This window comes from Spodoptera frugiperda, chromosome 4 (assembly GCF_023101765.2).
Source record: "Spodoptera frugiperda isolate SF20-4 chromosome 4, AGI-APGP_CSIRO_Sfru_2.0, whole genome shotgun sequence".
NCBI lineage: Eukaryota > Metazoa > Arthropoda > Insecta > Lepidoptera > Noctuidae > Spodoptera > Spodoptera frugiperda.
In genome coordinates this window covers 3,866,105-3,885,676 of record NC_064215.1, presented here as the reverse complement: position 1 = coordinate 3,885,676, position 19,572 = coordinate 3,866,105, and the positions used below count along the sequence as shown (strand labels likewise).

The 19,572-nt window shown below is 36.1% G+C and overlaps 1 protein-coding gene across 3 annotated transcripts; it reads right to left on the bottom strand.

Annotated features, from left to right (window-relative positions):
• Nucleotides 1–439: 439 nt before the first annotated feature.
• Nucleotides 440–19,399, bottom strand: LOC118272648 (target of Myb protein 1). 3 transcript variants are annotated; one of them, XM_050693284.1, is made up of 13 exons: nucleotides 19,236–19,399; nucleotides 18,723–18,970; nucleotides 15,374–15,481; nucleotides 12,832–12,927; nucleotides 12,037–12,138; nucleotides 9,567–9,851; nucleotides 5,414–5,565; nucleotides 5,075–5,157; nucleotides 4,833–4,898; nucleotides 4,399–4,501; nucleotides 3,900–3,990; nucleotides 3,448–3,507; nucleotides 440–2,920 (listed from the first exon to the last, which is right to left on the bottom strand). In XM_050693284.1, exons 1-13 carry the CDS (start codon nucleotides 19,288–19,290, stop codon nucleotides 2,699–2,701), a joined length of 1,671 nt encoding a protein of 556 aa, XP_050549241.1. In that variant the 5' UTR covers nucleotides 19,291–19,399; the 3' UTR covers nucleotides 440–2,698. The 3 variants fall into 3 exon arrangements, with proteins under 3 accessions (XP_050549241.1, XP_050549243.1, XP_050549242.1); XM_050693286.1 differs by having other exon boundaries at nucleotides 9,705–9,851; nucleotides 19,236–19,398; XM_050693285.1 differs by lacking the exon at nucleotides 3,448–3,507.
• Between the last annotated feature and the right edge of the window lie 173 nt (nucleotides 19,400–19,572).

Here is a 19,572-nt window from a genome sequence, read left to right as displayed (position 1 = left end):
ATCTGAGAATAATCCTCCAAGACCTAACCTGGAGGGATTAAGTACGTATATTATAAATATGCTCCTCTTTGAAAGTATTTTGGCGGTACCTGTGCCCTTTCTTATTTTTGAACTGAAAGATTTGATGATACTTTGTTTATAATAAACAAATCGGTAGATTCAGGTTTACCGACAAAGCAGTACATCTGACATTTTGATCTTATAACTAAGGGGTATAGCAGCTCATTTTCAGTCTATCACAAACTATTTAAAAGTTCGATAAGAACCATTTCTGTGTAAAACTAATTTTGTTGTCACCCACTAATTCGTAGATTGAGCCATGATCGTCTCACTGCAGGGCAAAGGCCTCCCTACCATCCTTTCACTCCTCACACCTACCTCTGTTTAGCTTTCGTAAACAAGGTAAGTAATAAAAATAAGTCAAAATAAAACACATACATCATATGGTAATTATTTTTATTATCTTAAATACAACGATTACAACATAAAATAACTCTTTTTAAATAATTAACATTAAGCTTGTTCTTTTAAATTATCACATTAACACCAAAAGAACATTTAATTGAGACAAATGTGGAATGGCATTGTATTAAAATATGTATTAAATCATTAGTGAACGGGTAGCACTTTGGTACATAACAAAGTTAATTTTTGGGGTAACTTTTGTTCATTCAGTACAATATTCTATGGTTTTAAAAAGATATAGATAGTAAAAGAAACAATAATATGGTTTTATATGAATATAATATGATCTCGAGACTAGTGTCAACGTGAATAGTTATGCAATTGTTACATAACAGGTGTATAATACAACCATTTTTTCCATAAGATACTAGCACAATAGATGCACCTGGCAGAAAGTAATCTTGGCGCTCATACGTGTCCTCATTATTCCAAATCGCGCTTGCGATTCATTAGGCCAACAACGTTTCAATCATCTTTTAGGCATCAAAATTGTTTATCCAATATTTCGCCATAGGTATATATGTATAGTATATATGTGAAGACATGATATTGTAGTTGCTCATGACAATAGGACCAAGAATTGAAGTTAACAGGCGCATTATTATAATAATATAGTAGAAAATAATAAAACACACTTTTAGTTTACATGTGCGAAATTCATTTCAGTAATTTAATAATATAAAAAAGTAAAACAATAAATACTCGGTTTCTGTATATCCATCCATATTCTACTCCTTACAATTTCATTAAACAACAAAAACAAATCAAAATGCTGTACGACAGGTACTAAATTAAATATACAAATACATCCTCTTGATTTACTCTTAGTAATCTCTAACTCTAGTAAATAAAAGTACCACGATATAGTATTATATCAAACAATATTATATATCACAATCTCGACCCTTCGACGATCACTCCGATACTTTGAAATCGTAATAAATAATTACATAATAGAAATTCATCAAAAATGTCGAACGCCAGTGGTCTTGTATTAAATGCTCCCGTGGTCTAGTGAAGTCTACATACGTTTATATATTAAAGAAATCTACCTAATGTTACCTTACTCTAGTGTAATACATAGTCAATGACGCGGCCGCAGTTATGTACTTAATAGTTTTATATACTTTTTAATACCACGCTGTTACAAAACCATTTGCATTGAAGTATTTTAAGTTGAAAAAGATGATCCTACAATACTCTACAAGTTAGTAAAACTCCGAACAATAACAAATATATTAAGATTTTTTTTTAAACATTAGTAAGTGAATGAGGTCGATTAGTCAGCTTAAAATATTTCAATTATAACTATAAAAGCCAGGCACCAAACGGCATATCGAATACACGTGACTTATTGACAATATTACGAGAAATTATTGCGGTGTATAAATACGTTTCGATGCAAAAATAACAACTTTAAACGTCAACGGATGTCGACAGGCGAGCGAGAGATACCAATACCTAAGTATACAGATTTATCGCCACAAATACAATAGTAACGTGAATACCTATCGCGCACTACTAGTGTTCAATACTTCAAACTAGTGATGCGTCGAGAATATATTAATCGCTTACAAAATACTATAAATATATTGAGTGTACAATACAATTTAGAATATTGGGCTATATAGAAGTCGTATGACCGTTTATTTGCATTACATTAAATGCATTCGTGTGCAAAGCGTACAATTTAGTTGAACGCATGTAATCATGAATACTAGTCGTTTTCCAGTTTAGTAAAATGTAATACCGTTTTTATTTTTAATAAAAGTCTATAATTTATTGCACTCTTCAAATAATACGTTATTACATTTTTGTTTTATGTATCGCGTTTGGTTACAGAGCAGAACCAAGATATTACGACGTTGCGAGCTCTTTTTAAAATATAAAGCTGAGCGAGAAAACGAAAATAAAATGAATACAATTCATAACGAACTAAGACAATAGGCAAAGAAAGAGATTGAGATAAAAACAACAAGAGAAAAATAGAATCAAATACATATTGAATACGGCAAAGCGCACGCAACGTTATAAGGTGGATCCAAATGAATTATGCGATTGGTTATAACTTTTTCGACTAACCAACTAACCAATCATGCTTCATCATCAAGATCGGCAGTCAGAAAATGAAGGAATAATAATAATACGATACGAGATCAAATAGATCAGGTTTAGAAGTATAAGTAAGCTAGGGTTGTAGACATGACGATAAACCTGTGTCGTTGGGAGTGGATCAGAGCGCGAACATGGAGTCGTGGTCGTCCTTGTTGATCTGGCGGTGGCGGGGGGTGAGCGCGGCCGGCATGGCGGGCGGCGGGTTGGCGGCGGGCGGCCCGCCCGCGGGCGCCGCGCTGGCGGCCGGCAGGCTGTCGGCCGCCGCGGCGCGCTCCGCCAGGAACTTGTCGAAGTCACTGCTCGTCACACTTTCTTGTCCACCCGCTGCTTCTGATGCGGCCTGGAGTTTTGAATGGGTTTTAGAATTTTTATGACTTATATTGGCGGTAGATTTTCTAAAGTAGCAATAAAAATAGAAAATCCATTGGAGTAACAAAAGTTTGGGTTATTTTGACACTCAGATAGTTGTAACTTGAACGTCCAAATCAAACCCCTGGGTCAAAATAGCCTGATAATTGATTGAAGTAGCTTGATGTGCCGAGCGTTTATTCCCACGTTAGGCATATTTATACAAATGTTTGTGTCGTGTGCTAAAATATAGCGTGTTCTCGCCGTGTTAAATAGCACAGGCAGCGTTAATGTTAGTAATTTTATTCTATTGTCGAAATTATGTATTTAATCAAAGCTTTAATAAGCGTTAAAAATACAGCCTTTTACCTACAAATAAAACATTCCTTCCTGGTAAGAATAAAATGATGATAATCATTGTGTATTAGTGCATTTAGTAAATATATACATCTGTATGAGAACTAATGAGGAGAATAAACCAAAAATAAATGAAAAAATAAAATAAACCATAAAACACACCTTCTCTTGAGCTAACCAAGCGGCTATTTCATCGATCTCCCTTTCGTCCATGCCCGACGGCTGTCGAATGATCCAGAAAGAGGTTAACATAAAATAATTGTTATATACAAAAAAAAAAAAACAAAACAAAACATAAAAGAACCAAAAATTCTAGATAAAAATACTGTTTGTATTAAAAACAAATTTAAATAAACATAAAAAAAATCTGCGTTTTTATCCTGCAACTTTCTATTTAAAACGCTGGTGGGACAAAACAGACTAAACTAAAACGGGGGTTATCGTTTTTTTAGTCACCAGTTGGCTCAAAATTAAATGTACAAAAAGGATTTTTATTCAAAAACAAAACAACTATATTATTATTACATGGACGACAGATTCAAATAGGATAGGACAACTAAACTCATTATAGATAGGGTTATTTAGTGAGTGTAATGAATGAAAGTAGTACATACAAGTGGTTGTCCCTGCGTGGCTCGCTGGCTGGCTATGGAGGCCAAGCCAACAGAGGACTGCTCCTCCAAGTTGTCTGCGTAACTACTGCCTCTGTGGACAGTATACAATTAGTCAGTTATTTATATACGGCGTTATTACTTGACACATTTTCTGTATTTCATCATCTTTAAAATTTGACTCTAATTTTATAAATGCATTGTTTTGTTAAGCTCCCAATGTGTTAATATTCTTGCCAAATTTCTAGTTAGTCAAACCATCTTCTACCTTCCTTCTTCTACCTCCGCAGTGACTATTAATAAATCGTGGTTTTTTTTTTTTTTAATGGTGGAAAATCATCCTATGACTTCTCCCGTCTTGGGCGAGGCAAGAGGGAGTGTCAGACTCTTACTGACTAAAAACCACCCGTTCCTACTCCTGCTTGTCGAGCCAGAGCCCCGGTAAACCTGCTAGGTAGTCCGCAGCTCCGGTTGAGGCTTTATTACTTAAGAAAGAACATACCCAGTCTTGGAGTTCTCGTACGTAAGGTTCCGTGACTGCGCGAACATATCGAACTCGTCCTTCGAGCTGCCCGGGGACTTGTCTGGCTGAGAGTCACGGACACCTGCGGATACACATACTATTAGTATAAACTATTAATACAACTTAGCATAAAATTCATTTGAATGGTAATTAGAACTTTGGTTATTAGTTATTATAATGAAGATTATATGCATGTTTAAATAGAGGTTTGGTTTTAAATTTGTTGTTATCAGTACCCTTAGTATGAGCTTGCTTTACGTTTAAAGTAATCGAAACGAGAGCGTTCGCCGGTCTGATTGGTTGGTTCATTCGAGCCGGCTCGAATAAGGGTACTGTTTGCGCATTTGCGCTAACTTTAATAAAAAAAGGCTAGAATATTTGATGATTAAGAGTCTCGGTGGGCGATTACTTACTCAATTTGGCAATATCAGGTACATCATCGCTGAGATCAATTAGAGCGTCGTCATCAGGTTTCTTTGCTGAAATAAACATATTATTTATCATTAATTTGTATAACACTTCATATTGCATCTAGTTTGATCTGAAAATTTACTACAAGATTTGCGCCAGTTTGTAGTACAGTTTGCGCAAATTTGTAAAATAGTTTATATTGACTGACTGCTTATTAATTAAATAATTTGTATGAAATACTCACGTGATGTAGGGGCATTCGACCCAGGTACTCCCATGGCAGCGCCTAGAATGGCAGATGGCGTAGCACCGCCGGTAGCGGCATTCCTGGAAAAATAAATTATCGGATAATTGAACATGTTGCACACTGTAAAAAGCATTTGGGAAGGTTTTTTCTCTATTTCTGATACAGAAATCTAGAGTTTATTACAGAATTCTATCTGTGCTAGCCAAAACTGTCGACAGACATGGGTTTTTGAAAATGGTCGTTAGATACCCAGACCAGGGAGTAGGGCAAATGTAATCAAGGCTAAACCTATAACGGCTGAGGATAAGGTGTATATCACTTTGTACTGTAACTGACCTGTTGTTGATGAACCGTCCGTGCCTGAGCAGTAGGTTGTTGAGCCTGTCGTTGGCGTGCAGCAGTTCCCCGGTGAGCGGGGACTCGCCCGCCAGGCGACCGATCAGCTCGGCCACGCGGGTCTGCATCGCGCGCAGCGTGTCCGTCAACTCCTGCAAATGTAATGAAACGGGATTTAAAACTTAAGCGTAAATATATCCGGAGCTGCGGATTACCTAGCAGGTTTACCGGGGCTCCGGCTCGAAAAGCAGGAGAAGGAACGGGGTGGTTTTTAGTCAGTAAGAGTCTGACACTCCCTCTCGCCTCGCCCAAGGCGGGAGAAGTCATTGGATGATTTTCTCCCCTCAAAAAAAAAAAAATGCGTAAATATGTAATTGGAGGAAAAAGTACTTTAAATATTAGACAACATTACCTACAGGAAAGGGGGAAATCTTCTGATCAGGTTATTTGTTTGTACCTAGCTTCATTTTTAGTGTTTGGTATTGGTTAATTATAATTATGTAGACTTTCAGTTATGTTTATAAGATTCTCTTATTTAAAAAAATTACGTTGCCCCACATTAGGATTTCTTTCTGTAGGTGTTAACAAACACATGACACCTAGACCCGTAACAACGATCTATGGATTACACAAAGAGTTGTTCCGTGCGAAAATCGAACCCGCGACACGTTGGACGACAGCCAGTTGCCCAGCCACCGCGCCAAATGTGCAGCCTAAGTAGTCTAAGATCATTCATATTACAGCTTAGTTCTGAATTATGAAATAGAACCAGCAAGCGTATTACTCAACAATCGTACTTGTAACCGAAAGAACAAGGTAAACATTTCCGTAACTATTTCCTTTATAAAAACTAACATAATAAAACGGTGTCCTTGTATTGCAAGTCTTCATTAAAAGTGAAATCAATTAAAGGAGTCTTTGAACTCAGTGTTACACGTACAATTTACGGTAATTCGTGAAACCTTGACATCGTTCATGGATGATAAGTTTTATCTGTCATTGGCGCGGTGTTTATGCGCGGAGGAGACAACAAAGGTTTCCTTATTGTGCATTTTATTTCATGCAAAAACCTCCACGAGTAATCAACTTGGTACCGGTGTAAGAAGCGCATTGTATTTTATTACTGAAGTGATTACTATGATAAGAAGTTTATTTGAGCGAAAATTAAGATTAAGACACAAGAAATATGCAAAATGCGTTAAGATATATTTTTTTAAATTTTGCTACATTATGTTTTTATGCAGCATGCGTTAAAATATATATTTTTATATTTTGCTGTATTAAGCTTGTCCTATGATAATTGTAGCACCAACGCTACTTGACTAACATCTGACACTATATGGAGTGACTTAGATCATTCTCAAGGTACACACGAGTGGTGTTGGTGCCAACATTCGAGCCAAAGTGTGGAGCTGGCATCATTAATGAAATGATATTTATTTCTGTAAATAGGTTATAAAATAACACTTTTACACGTCAATATTTCAAATAGCTACATGAGGCCGGCATTTCCTATTCCAATACCCTGAAACAAACTCAGAGGTCATAGTCTCTTTTAGTTTTGATTGTCATGTTTTGGTTTACTTTTGCGTCACCTGTCTAGTTTACGATTCAGTAGTAACATAATATATTGTACTAGACTGAAATATAAGCAGTAACAATCCTTACATTAAGCAGTTCGATGTCGGAGTCGTGGTGCGCGGCGTGTGGCTGCGTGGTGAGCTCGTTGAGCATGTCGTTCATCACGTTCATTAACATAACATAATATATTGTACTAGACTGAATATAAGCAGTAACAATCCTTACATTGAGCAGTTCGATGTCGGAGTCGTGGTGCGCGGCGTGTGGCTGCGTGGTGAGCTCGTTGAGCATGTCGTTCATCACGTTCATTAACATAACATAATATATTGTACTAGACTGAATATAAGCAGTAACAATCCTTACATTGAGCAGTTCGATGTCGGAGTCGTGGTGCGCGGCGTGTGGCTGCGTGGTGAGCTCGTTGAGCATGTCGTTCATCACGTTCATTAACATAACATAATATATTGTACTAGACTGAATATAAGCAGTAACAATCCTTACATTGAGCAGTTCGATGTCGGAGTCGTGGTGCGCGGCGTGTGGCTGCGTGGTGAGCTCGTTGAGCATGTCGTTCATCACGTTCATTAACATAACATAATATATTGTACTAGACTGAATATAAGCAGTAACAATCCTTACATTGAGCAGTTCGATGTCGGAGTCGTGGTGCGCGGCGTGTGGCTGCGTGGTGAGCTCGTTGAGCATGTCGTTCATCACGTTCATTAACATAACATAATATATTGTACTAGACTGAATATAAGCAGTAACAATCCTTACATTGAGCAGTTCGATGTCGGAGTCGTGGTGCGCGGCGTGTGGCTGCGTGGTGAGCTCGTTGAGCATGTCGTTCATCACGTTCATTAACATAACATAATATATTGTACTAGACTGAATATAAGCAGTAACAATCCTTACATTGAGCAGTTCGATGTCGGAGTCGTGGTGCGCGGCGTGTGGCTGCGTGGTGAGCTCGTTGAGCATGTCGTTCATCACGTTCATTAACATAACATAATATATTGTACTAGACTGAATATAAGCAGTAACAATCCTTACATTGAGCAGTTCGATGTCGGAGTCGTGGTGCGCGGCGTGTGGCTGCGTGGTGAGCTCGTTGAGCATGTCGTTCATCACGTTCATTAACATAACATAATATATTGTACTAGACTGAATATAAGCAGTAACAATCCTTACATTGAGCAGTTCGATGTCGGAGTCGTGGTGCGCGGCGTGTGGCTGCGTGGTGAGCTCGTTGAGCATGTCGTTCATCACGTTCATTAACATAACATAATATATTGTACTAGACTGAATATAAGCAGTAACAATCCTTACATTGAGCAGTTCGATGTCGGAGTCGTGGTGCGCGGCGTGTGGCTGCGTGGTGAGCTCGTTGAGCATGTCGTTCATCACGTTCATTAACATAACATAATATATTGTACTAGACTGAATATAAGCAGTAACAATCCTTACATTGAGCAGTTCGATGTCGGAGTCGTGGTGCGCGGCGTGTGGCTGCGTGGTGAGCTCGTTGAGCATGTCGTTCATCACGTTCATTAACATAACATAATATATTGTACTAGACTGAATATAAGCAGTAACAATCCTTACATTGAGCAGTTCGATGTCGGAGTCGTGGTGCGCGGCGTGTGGCTGCGTGGTGAGCTCGTTGAGCATGTCGTTCATCACGTTCATTAACATAACATAATATATTGTACTAGACTGAATATAAGCAGTAACAATCCTTACATTGAGCAGTTCGATGTCGGAGTCGTGGTGCGCGGCGTGTGGCTGCGTGGTGAGCTCGTTGAGCATGTCGTTCATCACGTTCATTAACATAACATAATATATTGTACTAGACTGAATATAAGCAGTAACAATCCTTACATTGAGCAGTTCGATGTCGGAGTCGTGGTGCGCGGCGTGTGGCTGCGTGGTGAGCTCGTTGAGCATGTCGTTCATCACGTTCATTAACATAACATAATATATTGTACTAGACTGAATATAAGCAGTAACAATCCTTACATTGAGCAGTTCGATGTCGGAGTCGTGGTGCGCGGCGTGTGGCTGCGTGGTGAGCTCGTTGAGCATGTCGTTCATCACGTTCATTAACATAACATAATATATTGTGCTAGACTGAATATAAGCAGTAACAATCCTTACATTGAGCAGTTCGATGTCGGAGTCGTGGTGCGCGGCGTGTGGCTGCGTGGTGAGCTCGTTGAGCATGTCGTTCATCACGTTCATTAACATAACATAATATATTGTGCTAGACTGAAATATAAGCAGTAACAATCCTTACATTGAGCAGTTCGATGTCGGAGTCGTGGTGCGCGGCGTGTGGCTGCGTGGTGAGCTCGTTGAGCATGTCGTTCATCACGTTCATTAACATAACATAATATATTGTACTAGACTGAATATAAGCAGTAACAATCCTTACATTGAGCAGTTCGATGTCGGAGTCGTGGTGCGCGGCGTGTGGCTGCGTGGTGAGCTCGTTGAGCATGTCGTTCATCACGTTCATTAACATAACATAATATATTGTGCTAGACTGAATATAAGCAGTAACAATCCTTACATTGAGCAGTTCGATGTCGGAGTCGTGGTGCGCGGCGTGTGGCTGCGTGGTGAGCTCGTTGAGCATGTCGTTCATCACGTTCATTAACATAACATAATATATTGTACTAGACTGAATATAAGCAGTAACAATCCTTACATTGAGCAGTTCGATGTCGGAGTCGTGGTGCGCGGCGTGTGGCTGCGTGGTGAGCTCGTTGAGCATGTCGTTCATCACGTTCATGTTGCCCTCCACCACCGCCAGGTCGGCGCGCAGCTTGTTCGTCTGACTCTCTGATAGGGTCACCTTTAATAAAGACGAGATAAATACATGAAAACAAATGTCTGGGCCCATAACCTAATAATATACGCGGGAAGTGCTTGACACAGACTAACTTTATTCATCTCCACATATTACATGTAGTACAAGGAAATACTGAGTGGCGCTAGTATCTACGCTATTAATTTCAATGCATACAATAGTAATTATAACAATAAGTTTGTTTCTTCAGTGCCGGCGTTAGAGGGCGGGCGTGATGGGGCGATGGCCCAGGGCGACAAATTCTGGGGGGCGCCAAGGTCTGAAGTTGGAGTCTCTTGCCTCTCCTGGTGCAAACCCTCAGAACTGTGCTCTACGCTCTGTGTATATGCATATATTTTCAGCAAAAAATTAACACTGGATATTGCTTCCCTTAAGTGGGCGCCACAATATTTTCGCCCAGGGTATCAGTGGCCCTTACGCCGGCACTGTTTCTTTTTTACTAATATCGGTTGCTGCAAAGTTTGCAGACCGTATGATGATATAAATCGTTCTACGTGGAAGCACTAAGGGGGAGGCCTTTGTTCAGCAGTGGACGTCTCTCGGCTGATGATGATGATGGTAAGCGGTCATTAAATCCATCAGAAATGCGGCGTTAACCAAAAAAAAAAAAGAATAAATGCACAATTTTCTGTGAATTCTCTAAACCGAAAATGACATTCTCCTCTGTTTAATAACCGTAAGTCAGAGAGTAATGAGGTATCATAATATCATCATCATCAGCCGAGAGACGTCCACTGCTATCATAATACAAAAACACTAAAATTATACATTTAACTAAAACTCAGAGAGAATAAGCTAAATAAGAATAATATTTTTTTACAAATCAGTTGCAGTATTTTTATACCACTACATTCTTTAGACGTTAGTCATAAAAGTAATAATTTGGAATTCCTATATGATACGAATGTCTTCTTAATATTCCATTACAATATTTTATTATTTAAATTCGTTAGAGAAGGACCTAGTGCTATTAACGTCAATGCTAAAAGCTTTAGAGATACAATTTCATCATGATACAGAAGACAGACCTCATTAGTATGAAAAACATGGCACATTCTTATTAATATTTTTCCATACAAAACGGATGTAAAGCTGTCGCCTGTCTTGTGTCGCTTTGGTTTCCTGTAGCGGTCAAATACCTCCACATTTCTAAGAATTGTAAGAGATCTCAGATAGGCAGTTTAGTGCATACTTTTATTTCTGAAGACTTTTTGTGTGTTTTTTATTATACACTACAAAAATTACAGATATATTATATTATATAGACAAAGAAATGTACCATAGCAATGACAGAAATATAAATAGAGAAAGTTTCTATCGAAAAAGATTACATAACATGAATAATTATTATATTATTATATACGATCATACAAGTAACTGTCAAGACGATACATTAAATACAATTGGGCTAACATTGAAGATTCAATTCTACACCAATTTAATAGAAGGCAATGTCAACAGCCTACACTTTGTATTAAAGGGTTTGTAATCAGCTACTTTAAAACACAGATATCATTATGATGATAATTATTTTGTTAAACAAAGATATCTCGGTCTGTTTAGCTGATAGCCATCATTAATTAGTATTGTTTATGCACTTGAAACTGAATTACTCTTTTGAAATGAAGTGCTTGGTAGCCCGTATAGATACAGCAGAAATTATTAAAACTATTGGAATATATAAATTAATATACTCTACGTTTGTTACCATCCCTTCTCTCCGCGCGAGTGTCGTAAGAGCCGATTGAGGGACTTTTTTGTATACTTTACAGGTCAGCGTTTGGCCACTAGTTCGCCTAGTGGTAAGCGACCATAGCCAACAACGTAGCACTCCTACCTATAAAGCCACCTATTCACTCGAGACTTGATGACACCCAGATTCTACCCTTCTGGAAACGCAGACTCTGGCAAGGAATACCAATCCTTAGTACTACTGCTACGCATTTGGGAGTTTGGAAACCTTTTAAACAATGATCTACAAACCCCTGCCATATATAAAATTATGAAAATCCTAATGACGACTTGTATGACTCATCAAAATTATAAATTAAAAAGGCAATTTTCATTGTTTTTACCAAAACAACGACATTGTATACCTAAGTTTTGATAAATTATCTAATTATCTGCTAAAGATTATGATAATAGCTTTATGAAAATGTAAATAACTTACGGTCCCCAATATTTGTTCCTGAGTGGGTCGGCTGGGCGAGGTTTGCGGCATAGCTGAGCGTTGGGGCGAACCGATCATAGGCTCACCACTGTCCGGGACACTCTGTATAGAACTCATTGTCACTTAACAAATAATAACTTTATTATTATAAAAATAGAGCTCAAAACAGCACTTTCTCCGAGTTTTTACAATATTTGAAAGCTAGTTTGTCCAATTATACATTCATAACGAACGGGAGTATATCGCGAACTGGTTGCTTGTTAGCAACGAATATAGATCGTTATCAATTATTTATTTTATTATTGTTACGTTTCGTAGAATGCAGCTTGATTTTAGCGAGCGATAATATCGATGGCAGACGATGTTGATAGTCAACTAACACTATCAAGATTTCGTGGTTATTACATTATGCTATTAATTTTTCACTCTAAAATACCTTTGGCTAGTGCTAAATTGAAGTTAATGTATATTCCTAATAACCATTAAAGTTAAAAAAAAAACATTATCACATTTTGGGGTTGATGACCTTAAATAGAATCAACAACCTATGCTCACAATTACATTAAGCGTTTATCTGTTGACATATGTATAATCGTCGAAAATAATCCTAAAATCTACATAGTAGGACTAACACTAAAAGTTTTACGTAATATATTTCAAATCATGACTCATATTGTTATAATTTATCGTATAGATCATGATAGTGCGTGTGTGAACCGATAAGGGACAATTGTTAGATAATATTACACTTTTGATGGCAATATATTAGAGAATTTTCTAGTGTAATATACATACCCGTTGCGGTGTGAAAATAGGAGCCATTGCGTCTAAGTCTGTCATTGGAAACTCGACGCCTTTAGTCCTCAATTCAGTGTAAACTTGCACGACGCCCTGAAACATTTATTATAACTATAAAATGACGTAGAACTTGAATTCATCGCAGTAATAAAACGTACTGCGGTTTATTGATTTCCAACTAGTTCTGTGTAGGTGCATTGCAAGTATAATCAATGTATTATGTATGTATCGACCACTTCAAAATTGGTACGAATTCGCTACCACATATCTGAATAAGTTAGTAGATATTAGGTATACGATATTCACCTGGTCTACTAGAGCACCAGAATGGGATAATCCCAGGAACAGATCATTTTAGTTTCGACCAAATTACTGACAAATTCTGTATCAGCTATCAAATGTTAAGTGGACAAAGCTCTCGACTCTGACGACAGTTAACGACTGTCATTTTGCTAGCTAAAACCTTACTTTAACTTACATAATTACCTGTCTATAAACCTATAGACAATCAACGGAACATAATTGTGACAGACTACGTATCCAAGGCTATATCTATGCATCGATAATCGTCCAAAGTGCCCTTTTCGGAGGGCCAAATGCCTTCAATAAGCTTAGTCATAAATTAGTATCTATATGACACTGCAAATTATAACATTGCTGTTTCATGCCGTTATTTGTAAATAATAATAGCTATTAACTGAGTTACTGAGCACGCGATATGATGACTATCTCGTATTTAAACTAAAATTTTGTTTCGCTTACTAATTCTACCTAGTTAGTTAAAACCAGTGTTTTAAACACACGTTGAAAATGTGTTTGTAAGTGCCTATGTTAGTCTATATTTGATTCACTTTTACCAAAATTGCTGAACTGTTTTTGATGAATAAATTAATGAAAGTTTCATCCGGGATACGTATAGAAGATACATTTTATCATAAAGAATTCTTCTTCCAGAAACAATTTTCTCAAACTTCAAAGAGTATTTTCAATAAGGAATAAAAAATTGACTGACAATCTTAGGTTTAAGTAAGAATTAAAGTGGGAGAAACCACGAATAAACCTAGTATGTTACTATTACAAACACGCCAGGCGTGAACCGAGTATTTCCCCTTAATTGGATTAAGTCCTAAGCTGTTTTAGTAGATGGATATAATGAGATTGTTTGTTGGTGGTGCATTGAACCAAGAAAACATTGAGTGTATGGTCCTGTTTCATAGTTCGGACCTTTTCGTGTACAATATTATTGGGTGTTAATATTTAAAGTACTGTACTGCTGTTAACTAAACAATTTAAGAGTTAAAGTCTCTTTCTAGAATGATAAACTCTTTTTTATACCATAATTTATTCTATTTTTATAATAACAAATCGTGAAGTATACTAAATTACACAATTTACTCCTCAGTCACAGTTTACTGGCGTGAATTGATGGAGAAAAAAAGCTCTACTAGTTTCGAGTCACAGAGGGACTCTTCATCATTCGTTTATCGATCGTTAATTCATGATAATCATAATTAATTCATTCGAAAGCAAAGTCGTCCGAATGTAGATAAATCATAATCTTCTGAATAACAATGTTCTTAAACACGAACAATAACACATAGAATCTAAAGTAAAAGAGAAGCAAAATAATTATACAACCAATATTGAGTAATAACTTGAGAACTAAAATTGAGAATACTCTTTGTGTGATCCACAAATTTCAGAAATCGCGTAGCTAACATCTAATAATAACATAGTCACATGAATTTGCTATTTGGCTCAATTAGATTGTAATATTCATTCATACACAACTGATGACTGATGTCTAGCCATGTGATGACCTATACAATTGAAACCGCTTTGAGTCGGTCGCAATTGAAAGTTTTGACCTTCTCTCAGTACACACGCGTATTGGGAATACTCTTGATTAGGACAGGCACGTGTAAAATATTTGCGACTTTTTTGTAGCATAAAGGAATATGAACTCAAAATATGACCTGTATAAAGTTGCAATTGCAACGTCACGTCTTTCATTCTCGAAGGGGTAGTCAGAGATGCACATTACGGCACATAATGCCATTGTACAATGTACACCCACTTTTCACCATTTGTTTTATAAGTTCCATGTAATAGGGGATGTGATAAAGTTACATTTCGTAAATTATTGAAAAGCTAGTAAGAGATTTTGGGGAGACCAGGGTTGGCTGTCTCATGGATTGGTTGTTTTATAGGTCCTAATAAACTTATATAGTAGACAATTTTAACAAACATTGATGGGAGTCAAAGAATCAGGTCTGAAAGAAAGGTGGTAGCTCTGCGATACTTCGAAGCTCGATCAATGAACCGATTACCATAAATAGCAGCTGAAACAACAATACCGACAATCGAAGACTGCATTTAAATATTTACGAATGGAAACAAAGCAAAAGATTGCATTTCGCATTTCTACCAGGCTGCGTTATTTCAACAACTTAAAATGACCTATCAGTGTTCCCTTTCCTCCAAAAAGTAATCTTACTACACAATTAAGTTATGGTTATAGAGAAAGATAATAATTTACCTGTAAATCTGGCTGATTCTGGAAGGCATCTGCCCAACATTGGATAAGACTGAGCACCTTCTCTTGCACCACTGTCGGAGGATCATTCTTGGGACCAATGAGTTTCACCTAGGAAAAAAAAGTAAAATAAATATCTTGCTTAGCAAAAATAGACTCTAAAACATAGCTATTAAGTTATACACTGATGTTAAATAGAAGGATATATGTTTTTACAAATGCAGATTTAAAAATAAACCTTTTATAATTAATAAAATATTATCCTTATTACATTCTATTTTAGTTTTTAAACTGACATGGTCACTAGTACTATCATCAGAACATAAAAGGGGATATTTACCATGTATATACCATGTATATATGTTTTTGCGAATTTCCAATATTTGTTGTTGAACACTGTTACTATACAGTGTATGGCACTGTAGCACAAATATACTATAATATTAAACATGGTAAATATCCCGTTTTAAGTTCTAATGATTATACAATATTGAAAAATAAACTAAAATTATATTTTAGTTTATTTTTCAATATTGTATTTTCCATTCTAATACATTAAGGAGATAGATAAACCGTTAAACATGAATTAAACTAGTTTTGATAATATATGCACATTGATAATGTGATATGTTTAGTTTGGAGGCCAATAGCAAGTTATTTTTTGTGAGATATCTTACTGATATAGTCATACAATATAACAAAAAAATATGGTGTATATATAGCCACTTGAACAGGTGTAGAGCACCAATAAATATTGAATTGCTGCAGTATTTTATTTGTTAGCATTCAGCTTTAACTTATGTAAATAAATCTAAGTAGGAAATGTTGTTAGTAACTTTATGTCAAAAGAGATTAACTGTTTTGAATCACATAACTCATAAAATATCACGCTACGATTAAAAGGAGCCGAGCAAAGCGGGGGAAACCTTCGGAAGTAACTAGTCATCTAATAAAGACACACAGATTACATAACATATGCCCTTGTATGTAAACTAACGAACTAATAATAAATGCAGTTTCATAGTGCATAAAATTGCAGTCACAACACATACACATACATGTATATGGTTAGGTTATGAATCATAATTAGCAATTGACTCATAGGAACCTATGTGCACAGGAAACTGAGAGGAATATAATACAGTAGTGTCATAGCAATTGGCATCATGTCAACTGATACATTTAATGGATAAACTAATTTCTGTCAGTAGGTTTCTATGCATTTCCGAGATAATAAGAGCATATGCGCTATTGCAGACTATAATCTTTCTCTGTGCCAAATTTCATGCAGCTATGTTCATTCGTTTTCGTGTAAAACAAAACATATATATTCTAAAAGAAGGCTTTTAACACAAAAAGTACGTTGTACGTTAAACGAAAACGAAATGACAGTCGTTCGGCGCCGTGATTGGCCGACGGGAAAGAACCAACCAATCTACAGTGCGACGCGCTCTCGTCTCGACTCGTACTAAAGCCTCTCAACAAATTGCGAAGCTTTCACTAGTGAAATCTGAATAACTATTTCAGAAGATTTGTATTTATTTATCGTATAAAGAAGAAGAAAAAAAGGTAGCATCAATGGCCTATGGAAGGCTAGCAATATCTAAAGCTTAAACTGATTTTGTTTCTTTTATTTAGTTATTTACTTACAAAGTTAAGACAATTGCATTACTTTGTAGTTATCACAGAATGCATAAAGTATGATTTGCATGTATTTACTGTTTACACATCTGCTAATGAAGGTTGTGGCGACTGAATATTTTATAGATTTTATTGATTTTATGACTAGTGAACTGAATGTCTAAATAATACTAATGAGTGTTGTACAGTAAAAAACTACATTAATTACTATCACAATATGTATTTGAAATTTACTTTCTTTTCACAAATTTTCTGAATTCCATCTTGAATCACTCATTAATTTTAACTTTTTTTTATTATAAACAAGTTACTTCCGCGCCGTTTCACCTGCTCTGCTCGGCTCTCATTGATCATAGCATGATGTTTTATAGCCTATTACCTTCCTCGATTATTGGACTATCCAACACAAAAATAACTATTCAAATCTGTACAATGGTTTAGGCATAAAAAGAGACAGATATGTGATTTATAAAATTTTTCATCTGCTGCTTGGCTTCTAACGGTCATATTGTGATGTTTTATAGCCTATAATAAACTTTCTAATTAAATTTACTATCTAACACAGAAAGGATTATTCAAATTGGACCAGTAGTCAAACAAACTCTACAACTTTATATATTAGTAAGAGTACAGATAGTTCATTCATCTCATTACTATCTTGTCTCAAATGCCAAAGGCAGCATCATTTAAGATTAACCTTCAAGATAAACATTGCTATCAGTTGAACTATAAAGTTGAAATATTTATGTGTAATGAGTCATGTCGTTAGTTTGTGAGTTATCAGTGTTCACCTGCTAATCTAAGGTATTTACATACCTGCTTATATGTTGTTACCTACCTATCTACATGACATTGGAGTTGCTTTATTTAAGTACTAGCTACTTCCGCACGGTTTCACCCGCTCTGCTTAGCTCCTATAGGTCATAGCGTGATGGTTTATAGCCTATAGCCTTCCTCGATAAATACTCTATTCAACACAAAAAGAATTATTCAAATCGGACCAGTAGTTCTGGAGATTAGCGCGTTCAAGAAACAAACAAACAAACTCTTCAGCTTTATAATATTGGTATAGATTAAAAATAGGTTGTATTTTATATAAAAATAGCTGGCTCAGCAAGCGTTGTGCTGCCTCAATATTTTTTTTCTTTCCTTTTAAACTTTCTCTGGACTTCCACAAATAATTCAAGACCAATTTTAGGCATATTGGACAAGCCATTTACAAATTGTAGCATGACTAATGAGCAAGTCATTTTTATATATAAGAAGGTTGGATTAATTTCTAGGACATTCTAATAAGAAATGTTAATCACACATAGGTAATGTTATATTGTTTATTTATTAATTAATATTTTGATGCCATTAATATGGTAGTATTTAGAATTAAATATGTTTATCTGAATAGTAAAATTGTTTAGAAGAAATAAAACAAAACACCAATTCTTTAGTTGACTAATAGAAGAGGGTATTTGCTAATATTTTATAAGAGTTTTCCTGTCCTTACATTTATTTTATGTCTTCAGTGAGGATGAATCAGTTTGTGTGAGTATTGTTATTGTTCTATAGATTTCTATATACCAAGCACTTATCAGACGCAAACAGAGGCATAAACAGATTTTATGATAATGTGTAATCACTGTGTATTTGTCTTGTTTTGACAGCCTCTACCAGATGATAAAGAGATGGTATTTGATTACTAATATGCAACACTTACCAATTCAGATATGAACTCCTTGTTGCAAGCCTGCACATGAAAAGACTTGCCACAGTTCTTTACACAGGTCTCCAGCACAGTCAGAGTGTGCATCACTATTGTGTAATTCTTTCCAGCACTCTGTGTCAACCTCTTTCTTATAGCCTTTATGGCATCCTTAGGCCCATCCGCGCTACTGTTCACGATATCACATATTTCCATATTAAGGGCCCAATTCTCTGACGGTAAGGATCCATCTGTAGCTTGTTCTGAAACAACATTTCAAACCGTAATACGAGGGGTCAAAGCAATTAACACTCACTTCATAAGCTACGGCGTACAAAAGAAAATAACAACAACTGTGTTCATAAAGTACTTTCAATAAAATTGCCTAACATTTAGTTACCGTGACACCACAACAAAGAGAAATTGAAATCTTCTAGTGCGCAACAAAAAGAAATGGAACATAGGGTACGGTATTTTGATATTTTAGAAAGTGATGATAAATGGAGTTTATATAAAATTAATCCTTACCTATTTTTTGCCCCACCGGCGTAGAAAAGGGATTTCCTACACCAAAGAAAGACATCTTTGGAAATTAATCACGTATTTATCAAAATGATTTCACCGATTTCACTTGTCACCAAAAACGCAATACACAGATAAAATATACGCGCAGTATCTGTCAAGTTAATAAAATTTCGTTTAGAAATACTATCACTTATAAATTACAAATAATCTATAATTAAAGGAAAATACAAATAAAATTACACAAACGAAACCAACATTTATTTGAATAAATTAAAAACGGTCTCATATACAAGTATCCCAGAATTCTCTTTTATTTCTATTTGAAGTATCCAATCGGTAT

What these genes read in the sequence shown, in the direction of transcription:
- LOC118272648 (XM_050693284.1), bottom strand. Translation starts at nt 19,290, where the DNA reads ATGTCTTTCTTTGGTGTAGGAAATCCCTTTTCTACGCCGGTGGGGCAA. An exon ending in AGGAGTTCATATCTGAATTG is followed by an intron (nt 15,482 to 18,722) that starts GTAAGTGTTGCA and finishes TTTTTTTCCTAG; the next exon opens with GTGAAACTCATTGGTCCCAA. An exon ending in AGAATCAGCCAGATTTACAG is followed by an intron (nt 12,928 to 15,373) that starts GTAAATTATTAT and finishes TAAATGTTTCAG; the next exon opens with GGCGTCGTGCAAGTTTACAC.